This window comes from Chelonoidis abingdonii, chromosome 2 (assembly GCF_003597395.2).
Source record: "Chelonoidis abingdonii isolate Lonesome George chromosome 2, CheloAbing_2.0, whole genome shotgun sequence".
Classification (NCBI taxonomy): Eukaryota; Metazoa; Chordata; order Testudines; family Testudinidae; genus Chelonoidis; species Chelonoidis abingdonii.
In genome coordinates, this window is record NC_133770.1 from 13,442,608 (window position 1) to 13,461,490 (window position 18,883).

Sequence of the window (18,883 nt, forward strand, 5' to 3'; positions counted from 1 at the left end):
ATTACAATGGAGCATTGATTGATGGGAGCTGGCCTGTTTTCATGCATATTAACTGAAGACAATATAGTAATAATGGACTTAAACCAACATTGTCACTCTTGGATGAATTAAATGGGAGCTGTGGGGGATGAGGCCATTTATTTAGGTGCCTAAAAGCCCAATCCACAAAGAGTCTTTCCATTGACTTCAGTGGGTTTTGGAATAAGCCTTAAATGGGAATTTGTAGTTGACATTTTCAAAGTAGCCTGCGGGGTTTAGGGCTTTGTCTTCACTGGGGAAGATGGTGTATTCGCTAACTTGAAGTGAAATCCTACTTGATGGCAAGGCAGTTTGTAGTTTTCACCCAAGTTCGTACATGAGGAACTGCAGCACAGAGAGGCTCGATGACTCACTCGGGGTCACACGGGAAATCCGTAGTAGGGCAAAGAATTGAACCTTGGTCTACCAAGCCCCAGGCTGACACCCAAACCACTGGATCCATTCTTCCTCTCATCAGGAGCTCTATATGTCTATGAAGCAGGGAGAAAGGGGGGCCATTCCTAACCAGATATGGGCCCATGCTGCCCCGGTCAGCCCTGGGATATTGTACATCTCAGAGTGTGTGGGTATCTAGATCTGGATTTTTGGCACAGTCTTGTATTATAAAGGCCAGTTACAAAATTTAGGTCCAGCTCAGGGATTCACATTCCCAACCTCTTAAGAGTTTGGGGGATTTGGATCAGCGGGGTTGGTGTAGGCCCAGGCAACGTTCAGTCCAGTTGTACTTCTGTACAGAGATTGGTATGAGCTAAGTGAAGTCCTTTTGGAATCCCCCCGTAGAGTTTTATCCAAGCCAAGGGTTATCCTGCTACAACCAATGTGGAAGTGGTGAATGACGGCGCAGAGTCGGCAATGTTTAAACAGCTCTTCAAGAGATGGACAGAAAAGGAGGAAACTCAAGGGCTTGGCAAAGTCTGCACAACTAGCAAAATTGGTGAGATCATCAAGAATGATGCTGATAAATTGGAGAGGGTTCAGAGAAGAGCCATAAGAATAATTAAAGGATTAGAAAACATGCCTTATAGCTATAGACTCCCAGAGCTCAATCTATTTTGCTTAACAAAGAGAAGGGTAAGGGATGACTTTATTACAGTCAATAAGTACTTACATGGGGAACAAATATTTGATAATGAGCTTATCAGTCTAGCAGAGAAAGGTCTATCATGATCCGACGGCTGGAAGTTGTAGTTAGTGAAATTCAGACTGGAAATAAGGAGTAAGTTTTTAACAGTGAGAGTAATTAACCATTGAAATGATTTACGTAAGGTCATGGTGGCTTCTCCATCACTGGTCATTTTAGAATCAAGATTGGATGTTTTTGAAAGAGATGCTCTGGGAATTATTTTGGGGAAGGTCTGTGGCCTGTGTTATAGAGGAGGCCAGACCAGATGATCACAATGGTCCCTTCTGGCCTTGGAATCTGTGAATCCTCCAAACCAGCAGTGGCTGATCTTCAGCGTGCATTATTGTCATTGATTTTGAGTTCTGTCTGCTTTCCGTATGAAAAATGGTGCCCGAAGAATATCTTTTACACTGATTGTTTCAAACCTTCAGTATCTTTAAAGCCTGATTGCCCATTCTTCCATAACCACGGATCTTCCATCTTCTGTGGTGTAAAAAAAAAAAAAAAAAGATTCAGCAATTTAGCAATAACAAAAATTGCTGATACTGTATGCTTACATAATAAAATAGCGAAACCCTCAGCTACGTCAAATGTAAATTGAGGCAATCAAGAAATCAGTTAGGAAATGAATCGCAAATATTTACCAAAAAAACCTCCTTTAACTTCAGAAATCAGTAACTATGAATCTAATAAGCAGATTTTAGATGAAAATCTGCTTTCATTTATACTGGTATAAATCTATGACTCCACTGAAGTTAATGGGCTTGTTCTGGATTTACACTAGTATGAGCGTGAGCAGAATTTGGCTCACTGGCTTTTCTTGAGGTGAGTGTTAGTGTATTGTTCCAAAAGGGAAAATGTGAGCTGATGGACAACAGACCTGGATGTTGACAGAAACGTGAAGTGAATATCTGTAGTTACATAGATATTGAATGTTCTTCATCATTGTCCATCTCTCTCCTTCTCTCCCCCACGTCATTACCTCCAGAAATTTAACCATTTTTCCTTTTGAAAATAACATTTAAAAGGAGGAAATTATCATGAATTGTTTGGGAGGTGAATAATACTTTGACTGGAACTCATTGGAGCCAATCAGAGTGTCCTTTCTGAATATACAGTGTGATTGAGTAATATTGGTCCGTAATTCTATTATTGGCCTCTTAGGAGGTCAACAACAGAACCCCCAAGCTCCATCAACAATAGACTTGTACTTTGAATCATAGAACCATAGGTTTAGAAGGGACCACAAGGGTCTTCTAATCTAACTCCTGTCAGCATGCAAGATTTGTTATATCTACTTACTTGTGATATGATGCTTTTCAGATCATTACAAGCCAGGATTTTTCTCATGTATGTTATAATTGCGTGTAAATATGGGGCACTGTACAGTATTTAAACTATATGTTCATACGGTTTGGTTAACATGTATTCTGCTTATGTGTACAGCCAAGGTGGAGCAAGTGAAATTTGATGTCTCTCAGTTACATGCCAGACCAGAGCTAGCTGCAGAACAGAGAATGGTAGATGATGCCTCCGGGAAAGTTGAGGTGAGCAATCACTTCCCAAATCATTTTTCTCTCATGTGGATTGCAGTCCTTGGCGCATTTCCAAGCCTCTGCCATTTTTATATAAGCTGCTGTGCAGATCTGCCGTAAGGCAGTGTGGCTGCAGCCAAAACGAACTCCCATAACGCTGTAACTATTCAGAAGAGCTATTATAAATCCCCTCTCCCCCAGATACTCTTTTGGGGGAGGAGGGACATCTTATCCTATGGTCTTTTGATCAGTGATGCAAAGGAGTCAGCAGGTTTGTTCGTCTAGCTCAGGTAAGGCACTGTGCGTTGTTAGCAGCCGAGAAAGTGCTGATAGAATGGGCTGAGGAAATTGGTGGACTTAGGCGGCCAAAAATGGAGTAACGTAGCTGTGAAGTGGGCATTTGATATAAAGCCTACAGGCCTGAACTTCAGAGTGCCCCTGAAGAAGTGGCTTGGGTATATTTACACACGCTCACGTTTGCACACGCAAAATCCACCTTTCTGACCAGCTGGTTTCTATGCAGGTGTGGAGGATTGAGGATCTGCACATGCAACCAGTGGATCCCAGGACTTACGGGCAATTCTATGGAGGAGATTGTTACCTGGTCCTCTATACGTACCTCATATCGGGCAGAACTCATTACATTATCTATATGTGGCAAGTAAGTAAAAGGCAAGCAGGAAAGGGTTGGATATAATTGATAGAAGCTCAGAACCGAAGAAAATACAAAACTAACCCAACCCCCAAATGCTCACTCGTTCTGTGGAAAACCCAGCATCTTTGGCTCTATCTTGCTCTTTCAAACCCCAGTTGAGCAAGTGGTGGAACCTTCTGCATCCTTCCACATGGAGGTCTAGCACGTTTCACTGAAGGGTATGATCGAATCAGGCTGAGAGTGGCAGCACGGGCTTCTGCTGCAGTTCCTCAGATTGTGAGCCCAGCCAAGGCTGTCTGAAAGGAAGCCATGAACACACTGCTGCCCTGAGACAATAAGAAGCTGCTGAAAAGCATGGTAGAGCCTGGAAGGGGGTGGGGCATGCTACCCTTTGGAGGTATAGCATTCCCCACCACGCTGTCCATCAGGAAATGTTCTGTACAGTCCCAGGTCTGAGAAGACTACAAATATTTTCCTTTGGCAAATGGGGCAGAGGGTTTCACTTGAACGACCTGCATTTTGTCAAAGCAATGGCAAGGATTGGCCAAAAAATTTACCATTCCCCAACGTGCGCACACTTTTCATAAATCTGGCAGACCTGGGGACCTCGCACCTTGTGTAAACCTTTGCTTGTGCGCCAAGTGAATGCAGAGCGTGCGGCTGGCTGCCGCGCTCCACCCCAGAGGTGGCTGCAGGCACCCTTGCTTTGCAGAGGAGTACTTGACGATACAAGACGCAAGGAAGCAGAGACTCAGGCCTGTAGTTTTTCTCCACTGCCATAACCCGCAGTGGCAGTGTTGCTGACTCTCATGATTTGATAGTGAATCTTGCAATACTTCATGATGTTCTTCGCGGCCCCAGTGCATGAGTCATGGGAACAGGAATCTCTGCTTTCAGCAGGTTCTTAAAAAGAAGGCTTTTAATTAAAGAAAGAAAGGTAAAAATTATCTCTGTAAAATCAAGATGGAAAATATCTTTACAGGGTAATCAGATTCAAAGAGCCCAGAGGAACCCCCTCTAGCCTTAGGTTCACAGTTACAGCAAACAGAGATAAATCCTCTTATCAAAAAGGAACATTTACAAGTTGAGAAAACAAAGATAAACCTAACACACCTTGCCTGGCTGTTACTTACAAGTTTGAAATATGAGAGACTTGTGCAGAAAGATTTAGAGAGCCTGGATTGATGTCTGGTCCCTCTTAGTCCCAAGCGCGAACAACCCCCAAAGCAAAGAGCTCAAAAACAAGCCTTCCCCACACCACTATTTGAAAATATTTTGTCCCTTTGTTGGTCCTTTGGGTCAGGTGTCAGCCAGGTTACCTGAGCTTTTTAACCCTTTACAAGTAAAAGGATTTTGGTGTCTCTGGCCAGGAGGGATTTTATAGTATTGTACACAGGAAGGCTGTTACCCTTCCCTTCATAGTTATGACAGTAACCATGAAACATTCCAAGCGCTTAACATCTCCTGAAATGGCTCTCCTGAACAACAATACCAGGCATCTCTCGTTCAATCCTAGGGCCGCCATGCGTCCGTGGATGAAATCACTGCCTGTGCGTTCAACGCCGTGGAGCTGGACAAAAAGTATGGGAACGAGCCGGTGCAGGTTCGAGTGACGATGGGCAGGGAGCCTCAGCACTTCCTTGCCATCTTTAAAGGCAGCCTGATTATTTATGAGGTAATAACAACTTTGACTCCAGAAATAGCTGAAGAATGTAAACACCAGGGTAACTCTGACGCCCCTAGGTGGGTGGTCAGTGATGAGGGTCACAACCGGGATCTCTGGAACTTAGTGCGCAAGCCCCTGCTGCCTGAGCTGAAAGACACCCCTCTGTTAGCCAAACCTGCAACCAGCTGATCAATTTCTAACTTGCTTAGCCGTCACTAAGAAAGGGACAGAGCACCACGCCGCATAGGCACAGCTTACACCAGGAAGGAAGAGGAACTGTTCAGGGTGGTAGATGGAAGCATCCCCAGGAGGAATGGCACTGTTTAGACTGAAATTGCCTGACAGGTCTCTTGGAAGACTATGACACAGCCCAAACAGAAGTGCTGGAAACCCATACTTCTGTCATAGGAACTTATTCAGCCCGTGTTGGGATAATAGCTGAGCCTGCTCAGTTGTTAATGGATTTAACCTCTCAACCCCCCTGCGAGGAGGAGGGCAGGGCTATTATCCTCATTTTGCAGAGGGTCAACTGAGGCACAGAGAGGTTAAGTGACTTGCCCAAGGTCACACGCAGGAAGTCTGTGACAGCGTAGGGAACTGAAAAACCGCTGGGCAATGCTCCCCCTCTCCACCTGGCATGTTTCAAACGAGGCTGAGCAAAGCACCAGTAAATATCTCATAGGGAACGGGGCTAGCCTAGACTAGATTAAGCCCTCAGATCTTTTCCATCTCTAGATTCTAATTATTTTGTACAGTGTCTTGCATTCAAATTCTGTCCTCGGAGACTCTGCAGAATTAAACACAAGACGTTATGCCGTAAATCACAGCAGATGTTCGTATGCTGTCTGACAGCATCTTCCAGTATCCAGCCTCAAAGTTCCCTGCAAACCTTCTCCCTGTCACAGAACTGCGGAGTGTTAGCTCATTTCATAGGTTCTCTAGTTACAGCTAAGCCTGCTTGGGGCTCCTGGGCCCTGTGTTACAAGTGAAGATGAAATGGAGGCACGGGGTAAGCCCAAGGTTGCTCAGTGCTGACCTAATGCTTGGCTTCTCTGGGAGTAGAGTTAGGCCAACACTGAGCATTGCCCATTAGCCGGCTTGCCCCTCATTACAAAGCAAGTCTGTGTCATGGCTCAGTGGTTCTCAACTAGGGGTATGTAGAGATCTTCCAGGGGTACATCAACTCTTCTAGAGATTTGCCTAGTTTTACAACAGGCTACATAAAAAGCACTAGCCAACTCAGTACAAACTCAAGTATCCTGCAGACAATGGCCTGTTTATACTGCTCTATATACTGTCTGCTGAAATGTAAGTACAGTATTTCTATTCCAGTTGATTTATTTTATAATTATATGGTAAAAATGAGAACGTCAGCAATTTCTCAGTACTAGTGGGCTGTGATACTTGAGTATTTTCGTGTCTGAGTTTGGAAGCAAGTCTTTTTTAAGTGAGGGGAAACTTGGCAAGACAAACCAGACTCCTGCAAGGGGTACCGTAGTCGGGAAAGGTTGAGAGCCACTGGCATAGCTGAGAGTGGAACAACTGGGGTCCGTATACTGACCCCATCGGGGTCCTTATATTGACCTCATACAGCCTCCGCTCAGATCTGACACCCAGACCAGGCCCTTAGCCACTAACTATGGCTTCCCTTTCAAACCAGTGCTGTGCAGCCACTGTAGGGTGAATTAAAGATTCCATTCATATGGCCAATGCACATAGCCAGGGAAAGCAAGAAGGGAGGGGGCAAGGAAAAGATGAGCTGCTTCACTTTGAAGAAAGTTCTGCACAGGGCACTTAGTCAGGGAAACAACTTCTTCCTGCTCTGCAAGGCAGGCTGGAGACTCTCTCTCCTTGGCCTTCCCCATTCCTGCCCCTGTATTACTGGCAAATGCCCGCAGCAGGCATGTAGCATGCTGGCTGTCTTCCTTGTGGGAGGTTAGGGGCCTGGGCCAAGGAGTGGAGAGGCTCCCAGGGAGTCCAGTGGGCTTTCTATCAGACCCTTGATCCCTCCATTCTGGCAGCTTGAAGGGCAAGACGCCTGAGTCTGCTCTTCTCGCCAGAGGCCTCCTGGGCTTTCGCGCCCATCACACCTCATGACGCGATCTGGATTTTTGTAGAGAGGCACAAGTCGCGCACAGAATAATGAGCCCGAGCCCTTGGTCCGTCTCTTCCAAGTGAGAGGCACTGATGAGTTCAACACCAAAACCATTGAGGTGCCAGCCCGGGCCTCCTCCCTTAACTCCAACGACGTCTTCCTGCTCACGACCAACCAGGTCTGCTACCTGTGGTGTGGGAAGGTAAGCAAGCGTAATGTTTACACAAGGCCCAATTCCGCCACCCTCACTCCTGTTGACTGGTCCCTGGTTACACGAATAGTCTCATCAGTTTCAATGGGTCCACTGGGAGAATCGGTCCCTAGGGCCCAGATCCTCAAAGGTACTGAGAAGTTGACGGGAGTTAGGTGCCTAAATGCCTTTGAGGGTCTGGACCTAGATGACTGCAAACGACAATTATAACACTGACTGACATCTGTGCCGTGTGCAAGAGGAAAGAATATCTCCCTGCAGAATTAACACATCCCCTTATTGGCCCAGCCACTGGATGGGGGAGCTCTAGTTCTCTCCAGCAGAGGGAAATGACGTACAGACCCTCAGCTCACAGATCTTTTCTGCCAGGTCCCTCTTGAACCCCTCTGATTTTGTGCCATGAATGCAGGGCTGCAGTGGGGATGAGAGAGAGATGGCGAAGATAGTGGCCAACATCGTCTCCAAACGGGACAAGCAGACCGTTCTGGAGGGGCAAGAGCCAGTGGAGTTCTGGGCAGCACTGGGAGGAAAAGCCCCCTATGCCAGTGACAAGAGGTAATTCTTTAAGGGCTGCAGTGGGCTTGCTCGGCTGTAACTAAGCAGAGAGTCAGGTCTTTGCAGGAAGACTGGGTAAGGATTTCCAAGCTAGGCGCCCTAACTAGAATGGGCCAATACAGAATCCCAGCTCGGAGCATCCCCAAGGTCTAGATGTGACCCAGTGCCCAGTGAAGTCCATGCAAAGACCTCCATTCACCCCAGTGGGCACTGGGTCTGGCCCTTCTTGGGGAACGGGGTTGAAATCCCGATCTGAACTGGTCTGAGGCTTGGCACTGAGAAGAAGGGCTCTGTGAACGCTCCGATCGGTTTGATTGTTACAAACGTTTGCCTGGGACACGAGAAGTTTCAGGAAGCTAAACCTGTTTGGAACAAACTTGACCTCTCCATTCCACCTAAGCTGAGCCTGGGCAAGGTAACAGGTCTCCGCGGGAGCCATTTAAAGCGTGGTGGATTAACGTGGCTTCAACTTGGAGGCAGGCAAATTTTGGTGGTTCGGGTGGAATTTTGCTTTGACTTTCGGTGGGGGTGAGAGGGGTTCTGAACCCTTGGGATCAACTCCCAAAAGGATTCCAGCAACTTCTCCCCATCCCACCTACCAGCTTTCATCACAGCTGATGGGTGTTGCCATGTACAAGTCTGACCCCTAGTGGCCACAGCCAGTGTCTACAATGGGTATTGGACTCAAAACACGGGAAAAGATTTCACATTTCCTGGTTCTTCTCGCCCTGCCAAGATTCCAAGAATCAACTGTCCGATACGAGCCCCGCCTGTTTGAATGTTCCAACCAGACAGGGCGGTTTATCATGACGGAAGTGGTGGGCTTCTGCCAGGATGACTTGGATGAAGATGATGTCATGTTACTAGACACTTGGGAAGAGGTCAGTGGAATTCCCTCCTCTTCCCCCCGCCCACTCCCCAGGGGATCTGTGCATTTTTGATGGCTTGACTTATTTTAATGCAGTATTCAGCATGAAATTCAGATCAGCCTCTTCCACCCAGAACCTCAAAGTGCTTTGCCAATATTTACACAACACCTCAATAATATAGCCCAGTGTAATTAATAATACCTAGCGCTTTTGCCACACTTTCCAGCCATACATATCAAAGTGCTTTACAAAGGAGCTCAGTCTCATTAGAAGATCAGATGGGAAAACTGAGGCACTGAGAGGCAAAATGACTTGCCCAAAGTCAGCCAACAGGCTGGGAATACAATCCAGATCTCCTGAGTCCCAGGGCAGTGCTCTAGCCACTAGACCACACTGCCCTGAAAAGAAATGACAGTGTTAGACCCATTTGGCAGATAAGAAACAGGCACCACACCTGGGATTTTCAAAGAGGCCTGAGGGAGCTCAGCTCCCAAATTCCTTGAGATCAGTGGCAAAGCCTCTACTAAAATCCAGTAGATTTTAAGGCCAGAAGGGTTCACTCGACTATCTAGTCTGACCTCTCACTCTAAGCAGTATGTGTCAGCTCCACTGAGCTCAGGCTCTGACGGTTTGGTGAGATGTTGCTCTTGCAGCTTCCTAGGTGCCCTGCCAGGAAGGAGGGAATTACGTTGCAATTCTGAGAATCCTCTGCCTACTTGGGTTTGCAGTGAGCATATACAAGCAGCTATTCACAGCGAGGCTGGATGATGGTTCTGGTGCCCCATAGCCAAAGCATTAGCATATGGCTTTGCCAACACATGTAACGGGGCATGTTCTCTTCGTCACACTGCTAAGCATTTAGTGTCACTGATGCGCTAGCCCCTCCCACAAATCCTCTTCCATGTGCTACAGTCAGTGATCAAAGCCTGCCCCAAATTTTAGGGAACAGAAGAGAGTAGAGTTGAACAGAAAACTCAGCACTCAGCTCTGGCTCCAGATTTGGTTTGAGTTCTAGGCCAGAGACCAGCATGAGGATTTGGGTTTGACTGCATTGGACATTAGGGGATGTCTCCACTGCTGCTGGGATGGGAGCAGGTAGACTCAAGTAGGCATCAACAAGTTTAGGCTTGAAATGAGATGAAGGTTTCTAACCATCAGAGGAGTGAAGTTCTGCAACAGCCTTGCAAGGGGAGCAGGGGGGGCAAGACTGAGCTTGGTAAGGTTATGGAGGGGATGGTAGGATGTGAGACTGCCTACAAGGGCATGTAGCCAATCTCTGACTGCCGGCAACAAGTATCTCCAGCGACCAGTGATGGGGACACTAGATGGGGAGGGCTCTGAGTTACTACAGAGAATTCTTTCCCTGGTGGCTGACTGGTGGGTCTTGCCCACATGCTCAGAGTCTAACTAATGGGCATATTTGGGGTTGGGAAGGAATTTTCAGCTGGGTCAGATTGGCAGAGACTCTAGAGGGGTTTTGCCTTCCTCTGCAGCATGCGTCACGGCTCACTTGCAGGTTTAAACTTGTGTAAATGGTGAATTCTCTGTAACCTGAAGTTTTAAGCCAGGATTTGAGGACTTCAGTAACTCAGCCAGAGGTTCTGGATGTATTACACGTGTGGGGGTGTGGTTCTGGGGCCTGCCATATGCAGGAGATCAGTCTAGATGAGCATGACAGTCCCGTCTGACCTTAAAGCCTATGAGACTCTAATTAATTCTGTACAAGCTAGTGAGAGAAAAATAGCAGTATGGACATTGACGCATGGCTGGTGGTTTTGGCTGGCCACCTGAGCTTGGTCCAGGGGGCTGGGCAGGCTTGGATTTGAGTGGCTAGCCTTGCTGCATCGTGCACACTGCTGTTTTTAGTCTATTAGCTCAAGAGGACCTAGGGTGAGTCTGTCAGCTCAGACTGGGATGCTTGCTTCAGCTGCATTGTAGACATACCGCTAGAGTGCTGCTGACCTGGGCTGTCGGCTGTTTCAGAACCAAGTCAGATGTGGTGTGTAGGAATTAGACAGGATCCTTCTAGTGCAGCCTCCCAGTCTTCTACAGCTGTAGACAACAGAACCCTGCCAGAGCCGCAGTGTACACAGGTAGCTCGACCTTGTATGTCTGTACATAGTTAACCAATGTAGTCATCTGGAATCCTGTGTGGTTTCCTCATATTCTTACTGCTGTGTAGAGAGCGGGAAAACAGGCCCCGTCTGACTTTGGAGTCAATCCAGAATCAAAGTCACAAGGACAGTTTCAGAACCAGCCATTCCAGTCAGAACGTGATGTCCTGAGAAGGCTGGTTTCTTCGTTCTTGGTTTAGCCCCATCTCTAGAGTGACTAACGGCATCTTTTGTGACTGACGAATGAGCCTATTGCATATTTTCTAGCCCTGAGCGGTGCCACCTGGGAACCCACTTGCTGCTGCGGCCAGCATTATGTGGTACCAGCTTATATGGAGCGACACATCCTTCTCAGGACATCTGCCAGACCATCATTTAAAATATAATTTGGTTCCAGGAAATAATTTGACCGGTGCAGCAAACTACCAACAAAGTGGGTTCCTTGTGCTTTGCCCCAGTCATGTGCCTTGCTCTGATATCCAATTATCCCAATTATCAATAGGGAGGAAGACTAACCATCCAGATCTCCAGTGATTCTTACCATTCACTTGTCTTCTGCCTTCTCCCACTGTAGATTTTCCTTTGGATTGGCAAAACCTCCAATACATATGAAAAAAATGAGGCTGTTTCCTCAGCCAAAGACTATCTGAAGACCCATCCAGCTGGAAGAGATTTAACAACACCAATAATAATGGTGAAGCAAGGCTATGAACCACTTACCTTCACAGGCTGGTTCAGTGCTTGGGATCCGTATAAGTGGAGCGTAAGTTACTGAGAAATCTGTGTGTCTTGTCTGTGTGTGTGTGTGTGTGTGTGTGTGTGTGTGTATTGCATAGAAGTATCAGTAGGTAGGGGTCTACATATTCTCTACTGTGGGTAGCATAAAAACTAGTGAGAACGTCATTTGGGGTGCATCACAAATAGAACTAAGTGAAACAGTTGCTTTAATAAATTGCTTTTCAATTAAATGCAAATTTTGTGGCGGAAAATACATTCATTTATTTTTATATAGTTGAAAATATGAATATTTTAATCAAACCCCCAAATCTCGAAACTCGGATTTTAAGCTTACCTAGCTCTCATTAAAGACAATTAGGCCCAACATCTAGATTGTTCAGAGGATTGTCTGTTGTCGTGTTAAGTTTTCATAAAATCAAATTGTTTCAGTTTTTTAATTAATTGAACACAATCTTGCTGAAACACTGCCCTCCAGTGCTGTGAAGTCAGACTCGAGCCACCTGATGGCCCTAGAGTGCACATGAATGGAGTAGAAATAGCAAGTGAAATTGAGTAGTGTTGAAGAGATATTGGTAAGTGAAATGGGGGAAAACTACAAATAACTTCAGCTAAACCCAAGTATTCAAAATCATGAGATTGGCTTAAAAATCATAAGATTGTAAAAAGTTAATAAAACTTGAGGTTTTTTTATTTGCTTTCTGGTGTTGGAGCCTTTAGGGATCATATATTTTCAAGCTTTTCCTGGCAACCACAAAGGCTAAAAACTTTGTTTTTTTAAATAACAGCTGAGATTCTCACATAATCCCATGACTCCAAGAGCTGGGGCTTTAAGGAAAACACCAGATGTCATGAGAGTTGGCATCCCTATGGCTTTCAGAGCCATGTGGTTCCTCTACACTGGTTATTCCTGTCCAGGGGATGGAGAATTGCTGTAATTCTGTACTAAGGGGGATTACTAAAAATTCTCTCTTCAGTGGGGGTGGGATTTGCCCACCCTTGCAAAAGGGGCAGGGGATTTGGATCCCAAAACTAGCAGGTCCCAGAGGACCTCCCCAGAGGCAGTGCAAGGACCTGTGCCACTGTGTTGGTTCCCAGATCCCACCCATTCCCTGACAGATAGGCAGGAGATAAATGGAGGCCATAACACAGAGTATAATGTGCATTCTGCACAAGAACCATGCCTTTCCCTCCATACTAATGCACCCAATGATGCAGCCTGAGCTCTTAAGTCACTCTGTGACTGATGCAGCTCTCAAAGCTACACATAGTTCCCGTCTTGCAGCCGCAATTCCTGGGATTCTGCATCCAAACTCATGTGGTACTGACTAGATGCTGGTTTGAGGAGCAGGAGTACGTTATAACTGCAGTTTGAACTTACTCACTGAAATAAAAGTGATCTTTTCACTGAGTCTGATTCTTATAACTCCCTTTACCTTTAGGATGGCAAGTCCTATGAGGAGATGAAGAATAGCTTAGGAGATGTGTCTGCTATATCAGAGATTGCAGTGGTGAGTGGACACCGAACTTGTAGCTGGAACATCAAGATTTTACCTGTGCTACCATGGCTAAAAGCTTGTTTCTATTACCTGAATAAAAAGAACCAGTTGCTGTTGGTGAACAAGAGAGTCATAGATGCCAAGGCCAGAATGTGATCATCTAGTCTGACCTTCTGTGTAACACAGGCCAGAGAACTTCCCCCAAAATAATTTCTAGAGCAGATCTTTTAGAAAAACATCCCGATCTTGATTTAAAAATTGTCAGCAATGGAGAATCCACCATGAGCCTTGGTAAATTATTTCAATGGTTAATTACTCTTACCATGAAAATTTACACCTTATTTCCAGTCTGAATTTGTCGAGCTTCATCTTTCAGCCATTGGATCGAGTTAGACCTTTTTCTGCTAGACTGAAGAGCTCATTATTAAATATTTGTTCCCCACATAGGTAGCTATAGACTGTAATCAAGTCCCCTCTTAAACTTCCCTTTGTTAAGCTAAATAGATTGAGCTCTTTGAGTCAGTCACTATAAGACAGATTTTCTATCCTTTAATCATTCTCACGGCTCTTCCCTGAACTGTGTCCAATTTATCAACATCCTTCTTGAATTGTGGGCCCCAGAACTGGACACAGTATTCCAGAAGCAATTGCACTAGTGCCAAATACAGAGGTAAAATAACCTCTCTACTCATACTCAAGGTTCTCCAATTTATATATCCCTGGATCACAATAGATGCTTCAGCCACAGAGTCACAATGGGAGTTCATGTTCACATGTTCATGTTCAGACCCCTGAATCTTTTTCAGTCACTGATAGTCTCCCATCTTATAAGTACGACCTACTGTCATTGTTCCTAGATGTATACATTTACATTTAGCTAGGGTGACTAGATGAGAAGAAGAAAATATCGGGCACACCGGGGGGTGGGGTGGAGGAGGAGGGGTCCACCAGCGAGAGGTGGGGAAGCCAAGTGCTGCCAGCAGAAGAAAAAAAAAAAGCCAAATGCCTGGCGAAGCAAAATATCGGGACAAATATCGGGACAAACACCTAAATATCGGGACGGTTCTGATTTTATCAGGACATCTGGTCACCCGAGATTTAGCCATATTAAAACACATACTGTTAGTTTGCACCCAGTTTACTAAATGATCTGCATTGCTCTGAATCAGTGACTTGTACTCTTCATTATTTACCAGTCCCCCAATTTTTGTGTCATCTGCAAACATTGTTAGTGATAATTTTATGTTTTCTTGCGGGTCATTGATAAGTGTTAAATAGCATAGGGCCAAGAACTGATCCATGAGAGACCCCCCACTGGACAAACAACCGCATAATGACAATTCCCCATTTACAGTTACATTTTGAGACCTATCAGTTAGTCAGATTTTAATCCATTTATTGTGTGTCACGTTAATTTCATATCATTCTAGCTTTTAAGCAAAATGTCATGCAGTGCCAACTCAAACGCCTTACAGAAGTCTATTATGTCAACACTATTACCATTATCAACCAAACGTAATCTGATCAAAAAAGATATCCATGTTGATTGGTATTAATTACATGACCCTCCTTTAATTCTTTATTAAGAATTATATGCATCAGCTGCTCCATTATCTTGCCTGAGTTTGAAATCAGGCTGCATCTTACCCAGGTCATCCCATTTACCATTTTCAAACATTGGCTCAGCATTAGCATTCTTCCAATCCTCTTGCACTTCCCTAGTACTCTAAGACTTATTGAAAATCAGCATTAATGGTCCAGTGAGCTCCTTGGCTAGTTCTTTTTAAATTCTTGGAGGCAAGTTATTCGGTCCTGCTGATTTTAAAAATGCCAACTGTAGTAGTTTTTGTCTAACATCCTCCAGAGATACTAGAGGAATGGAAAGTGTGTTATCATCATCATATGATGGGAGTATATAAACTCTCCCCCTCCCAATACAGAACTGAAATATTTTGAACACTTCTGCCTTTTTTTTTAATTATTAGTGATAATTGTGCCATTTCCATCTTGTAATGGACCTGTATCATTGTCAGGATTCTTTTTGTTCCTCATATATTTTTAAAAACTTCTTGTTGGCCTTAATTCTGCTGGCCATAGATCTCGCCTAGTGTCCCTTTGCTTCCCTTATCAATATTCTACAGTTTCTAACATGTCATTTATACTCATTACTATCAATTTCCCTTTTCTTCCATTTGTTATATTATTTATTTTTATTGGGATTTTATAATGTAAAGCACTGGTTAGAGCAGGAAATGTGAAGCCACAGTGTCTAGGTTACATATGTTCTCAAAGTATGACCTGTGTGTCTTTGTGTAACTCTCAGTGAAATAGGTATAATGATCTGCACCTTCTGTACTACAAATAACTCCCATGGGCTTCAACCACCACTGCACAAAGGCATCTGACAGCATGGCTTGGCCTTCTGAACAGCCACTATATAAGTTACATATCCAAAAAATAAAAAATAAAAAAACACCAAACAAAACATAAAAAGAAAACAATGGGCAGGGATCTTTAGTGGAGCAGTTTGTATTGGCAGGCAGTTCAATCTCAGCACTATGCACTGCTATTAATGATGGCAAAGAGATGCCAAGTACCAATGATAAATGTATGGATTCCACAGGGATGGTCTTGTTCTATATTTGTACAGCACCTGGCACTATGGGGTCCTGGTCTGTGACTGGGGCTCCTAGGTGCTACGGCAAAACAAAAAATTTTAGCTGGATTGGTTAGCTGTGATTGGTCACATGGTATTGTTTCTGTCCCCTGATTGGATCAGTGGACTCTTAGAAGGAGGGCAGGGAGAAGCTACTGGACAGCCAGCTTTGAACCGCCCAGGGAGAGACATCAGTTTGGGGAGAGGAAGTAGATGAGCATGACAATTTAGAAAACTTCTGACCTTTTCCTTTATGGCTTTCACAGGCCTTTTCCAAGGCATCATTAGTAGAAAAGTCAGGTTACTGTAAGCAGTATTGACTGGATATTTATAAAGTTTACAATCACCATTGCATCTGGGTTTTAACGCCAAGACGTAATATCTGATGATTGATGGGGAGCTGCTATATTGAGTAATATTATGGGCTACAAGTTATCTCTACAGCTTGAGTGTCTTTAGCAATGGGCCAATAGGTCCTGATCTCTCCCTCCCCCCTTTGATATTTTAACCCAACTTATCACATACTAAGAAAAGACCCACCTGCCCCAGGCAGGAATAAACATCCCAGGAAATCACAAAGTCATCCACAGATCTATTGCACCTGCCCAATGTCACTGTACTGACAGACTTTCCTGTACCCCACAGGATCTTAACAATGGCAATCTGAACAAGAGAAATGCATACAGTAAACCTGCCAGCCCCGCTGGTTCAAGAAAAGAGAGAACTTCACCTGCATATAAACCACACTTCAACAGCAATGTCAACAGCAGTAGCAACTATCAGAACAACAATGCCCCTTCGGTAGTTTCAGCAGTGACCAATGGAAATGGAGCCTATCCCAGAGAGGTGCTGATCAACAAGACAGTGGATGAACTTCCAGAAGGCGTGGATCCTGCTAAAAAAGAGGTGAGGGTATTGTCCAAGCATTGGGTTGATGCAGTTCCAGTTTCACACTGAACTTAGTCAAAACGATTGGCTAAGTGAGACCTATTGCTCTCTAGGTTTATTAAGCTTTGCTTCATGCTAAGGGAGTGCACTGGATAACGGAGGGAAGGATAGACAATAGAATTAGGGTGTTCATCACACTATACACAAGGGTGATTGTCCCTGGGAAATTTCAGCTGGTTAAGCAAAAAAATGTTGGTTTTACTGAAAACTTTGACCTGAAAATGCTGTCCCGTAGAAATCTCTATTTTGACAAAATAGCCATTTTCCATTTAAAAAACAAAACAAAACAACAAGAATAAACTGTAATGGGAGCATTTCAGCCACGGGGGACATTCAGCTCTGTGCAAAGGGCCATCATGAGATATAGGCACCAATTAGGTCCTATCTTAGCTGCCAGTCAGGATCTAAGTGGTGCACATAGGCCTTGTATGGACTTCTGCAAAAGGGTGAATTTCGCCCAGCCTGCATAATGGCTGTTACGGGTGCATTGTGCATAAGGAAGCAGTAACGAAGCCAGTGTGTGTGCACATTCCAAATTGCTAGCTCCACCTCACGCTTCTGGGCACATCATGATTCTACTCTGTTCAGCCCATCACATGCCTTTAGGCTGTAAACTCAGTGGGGTAAGGAAGTGTGTGCTTGTCACACTTCACTCCTTGTGTGGCGCTGTGCACATCAGTAGCGCTGTGGAGCGCACCACAAGGACTATGCACCACTTCAGTCTTAGGATTCTGCTGAGGGGTGTAAACTTCATCCTATACAAAAGACACTAACTGAGGATGACTGTTTCTCTGCTGCCGTTTTCCTCTGCAGTACTATCTATCTGATGCAGACTTCCATGATATCTTTGGGAAATCCAAGAATGAGTTCTACCAGATGCCCAGATGGAAGCAGCAGAACGAGAAGAAACAGCATGGACTGTTTTGAAGGAGAGACTGTCCTGCACCTGCTGGCTGTGGAATGAAATCATGATCTCTGTAGCCACAGGAGGGGAACACAGATACTTGTCAAAAAAAACCTATGCAAAAACCAAAACCAACCCACCCAATCCAGGCCAAGCAAAGCTGCAACCTCTAGGGTCAGAAAAGCTTCATTGAACTGCTCTTCCTTCCCCCCTGCAAACAGTGGAAATTACAGAGCCAGCTCCTGAAGATTTGACTCCATGCTTTGATATTTTCTTGCCAGTTTTGTACCGTTATTGCCAGTAGCTGCAAAGACCTGTCAGTGTAGAATTAGTGCATTGTACACAGCGTGATGGTTGCCATGTTTTCAATGTCGGTGTTTTCACTGTGGAACATAAATACTGCATGGTAGGTTGCTCGATTGTCAGATTTGAGATGAGGCAGGACAAATACAAAGATGTAGTGGGAACTGGAGAAGCCAAAGTAGAGTAGATGAGTGATACTTTCAGATGGACAACTTCCAGCTCCTACAAGTGGCTTTTTCCCAGTAAGGAATAAGGATAATAAATGTTTGAGTAAAGTTCATAACCTGACACATAAAAATTCATCAGAACCTGGCTCAAAAAAATAACATTTTTAATTTATTAAATGACCTATTTGAAAAGAAAGCAGAGACGCAGAGCCAGAGACTGCTGTCTATTTCCAGAGTCAGGCCCCAGTTTTTACAATCGGGGCTGTGTGCTGAATCCTTGCTCCGTACAGAGCCCCATTTACACCAGTGGATTCACATCCTGGATTTACACAGATACAAGAGTCTGTCCATGTGCATCCGATTGCAGGATCAGAGTCTTAGGGAAATTATTAGGTTTTCACTGGTATAAGCGGGAGCAGAAAGTGGTCCTTAGATACTTTTGTCTCCACATGGCCTCTCTCAATCATTCTGTCACCACATTCTGCTCTCGGTACAAAGAGCACATTCCATATCACTTTTTGAATTTTGATTTGGGGCACGTGGGTGATTACAATATAATGGATCCGGCTGTAAAAAAAAAAAAAAAAAAAATCAATGTGACAATGGCTACAGTTTCAGCTTTGTTCCGTTCAAACTCAAGCAGTGATTTCACATAAACAACCAAAAGTCATGCTTTAAAGATGTTCTTAATAAAAATGCATGTGATGGACTCATTTCAATAAGGTGAGCTCTGCTCATCTGAGAGAGCTGCTCTCACCTCCCACCAGTAAAATAGCCTGGTGATTTTGTGGGTGGCTGATGGGATTTCT

General features: G+C 44.7%; 1 protein-coding gene across 1 annotated transcript in view; it reads left to right on the forward strand.

Annotated features, from left to right (window-relative positions):
- The window catches only part of VILL (villin like), a 53,360-nt gene extending 34,592 nt beyond the window's left edge, over positions 1–18,768 (forward strand). Inside the window, exons 10-20 of the mRNA XM_032794639.1 lie at positions 820–973; positions 2,609–2,709; positions 3,221–3,358; positions 4,869–5,027; positions 7,136–7,315; positions 7,734–7,879; positions 8,616–8,760; positions 11,437–11,625; positions 13,040–13,108; positions 16,398–16,658; positions 17,514–18,768. Coding sequence (XP_032650530.1) covers positions 820–973; positions 2,609–2,709; positions 3,221–3,358; positions 4,869–5,027; positions 7,136–7,315; positions 7,734–7,879; positions 8,616–8,760; positions 11,437–11,625; positions 13,040–13,108; positions 16,398–16,658; positions 17,514–17,627 — 1,656 coding nt within the window. The 3' untranslated portion in view covers positions 17,628–18,768. The remainder of the gene's footprint in view (positions 1–819; positions 974–2,608; positions 2,710–3,220; positions 3,359–4,868; positions 5,028–7,135; positions 7,316–7,733; positions 7,880–8,615; positions 8,761–11,436; positions 11,626–13,039; positions 13,109–16,397; positions 16,659–17,513) is intronic.
- The last annotated feature ends 115 nt before the right edge of the window (positions 18,769–18,883 follow it).